Here is a 1195-nt window from a genome sequence, read left to right as displayed (position 1 = left end):
CCTTGTATGCGACAGGCTAGCTTTTTCCCTTCATGATATGACTAAGCCTGTACTCTCTATAGAGAACAATGTGATGAGCATTACCTTTCAAAATACTGCCGGGGTAACGAGATCACTGTCTATATAATGACGATCGACAGGCAAGTCCTTTTCTGAACATGCTGATTCACGTACGATGATCTAATCATCAGCTTACATTTTACAGTTCAACTCTTGGGGGATACAGGATATACAGAGAAAGCGTTCCCTTTGAGAGCAAAACAGCACAATTCAAATGCAAAAAGTGCAATAAACCCTTTACCACAGATGCTGAAAGAATACAGCATGAGACAAGCCGTATAATTTACCATCTAAACCATTTCGGAGTAACATCCACTGAGAAACTGGTCAGATCCCATTGAACAAGCTCGATGCCTTCACTGCCAAAAAATATTCCGAAGCCAGTGAGACTTCCCCCCATCCAAACGATTCGATTTGCCCCATTCTGAAGCTTATACAATGCTCAGATACGAGCTTGACGAGCATTATGTGTGGCATGATCACATGCACCTTCGACATCACATTGAGCGCAATATTGAACGAATGAAGGAGCAACGAGGTGAATCCCAAGCAAAGAATATATCCTCCCTTCATTATCACCACTCCCGACACTGCTAACTCCTGGCAGGGATAGGTGTCAGAGGGCTACATTTCCGTGACCCATTGACCGAGCGCCCTCGGCGTGTCCAAAACCCCTGGAGTAGGAGAGGTACCGGCTATCTGCCCCAAGATCCAAGTATTCACTGCACGTCGTGGGTTAACAATTGACCATATTATCAGGTGGTTTCCCACACCGCGATGGGGATATTGTGGCGATCAGTTTTCTCAGCAAGGAAGATCTGGAGATGCGTGAGCTTTGCGCACCCTGATTGGTCTCGATAAGGCGAAAGGCATACTAACATTGGGGACAGGATATGCGCCAGATGGCGTTTTGAAAGACTTATCCAACGACGCCCATTTCCGTTTATCAAGTGGTGTTAGCAACAAAATCGACGATTCCGTGAAACAGGAGAAACGCTCATCTAGGAAATGGCTTAAGAATGTTTTCGGTGGTCAAATACCTCACCTCAACTCATCTATGTGTAGTAATGCTGACATTTGGCAGGACGAAACGGAGACACCTCCCGGCTTCCTTTTCGCCAGTCACAACGTACAT

At 45.9% G+C, this 1195-nt stretch overlaps 1 protein-coding gene across 1 annotated transcript; it reads left to right on the top strand.

Annotated features, from left to right (window-relative positions):
- Positions 1 to 498: 498 nt before the first annotated feature.
- On the top strand, positions 499 to 908 carry BDW70DRAFT_165409 (uncharacterized protein; the record flags this gene model as incomplete). The annotated part of the gene is made up of 3 exons (XM_073741744.1): positions 499 to 598; positions 668 to 748; positions 820 to 908. The coding sequence occupies 3 exons, from the start codon at positions 499 to 501 to the stop codon at positions 906 to 908; spliced, it is 270 nt and encodes an 89-aa protein (XP_073590372.1).
- Positions 909 to 1195: the final 287 nt, after the last annotated feature.

This window comes from Aspergillus foveolatus (genome assembly GCF_047715535.1).
Source record: "Aspergillus foveolatus strain CBS 279.81 unplaced genomic scaffold BDW70scaffold_401, whole genome shotgun sequence".
NCBI classification, from domain to species: Eukaryota; Fungi; Ascomycota; class Eurotiomycetes; order Eurotiales; family Aspergillaceae; genus Aspergillus; species Aspergillus foveolatus.
The sequence above is the reverse complement of the archived record's forward strand: the minus strand, read 5'-3'. Positions and strand labels throughout refer to the sequence as shown.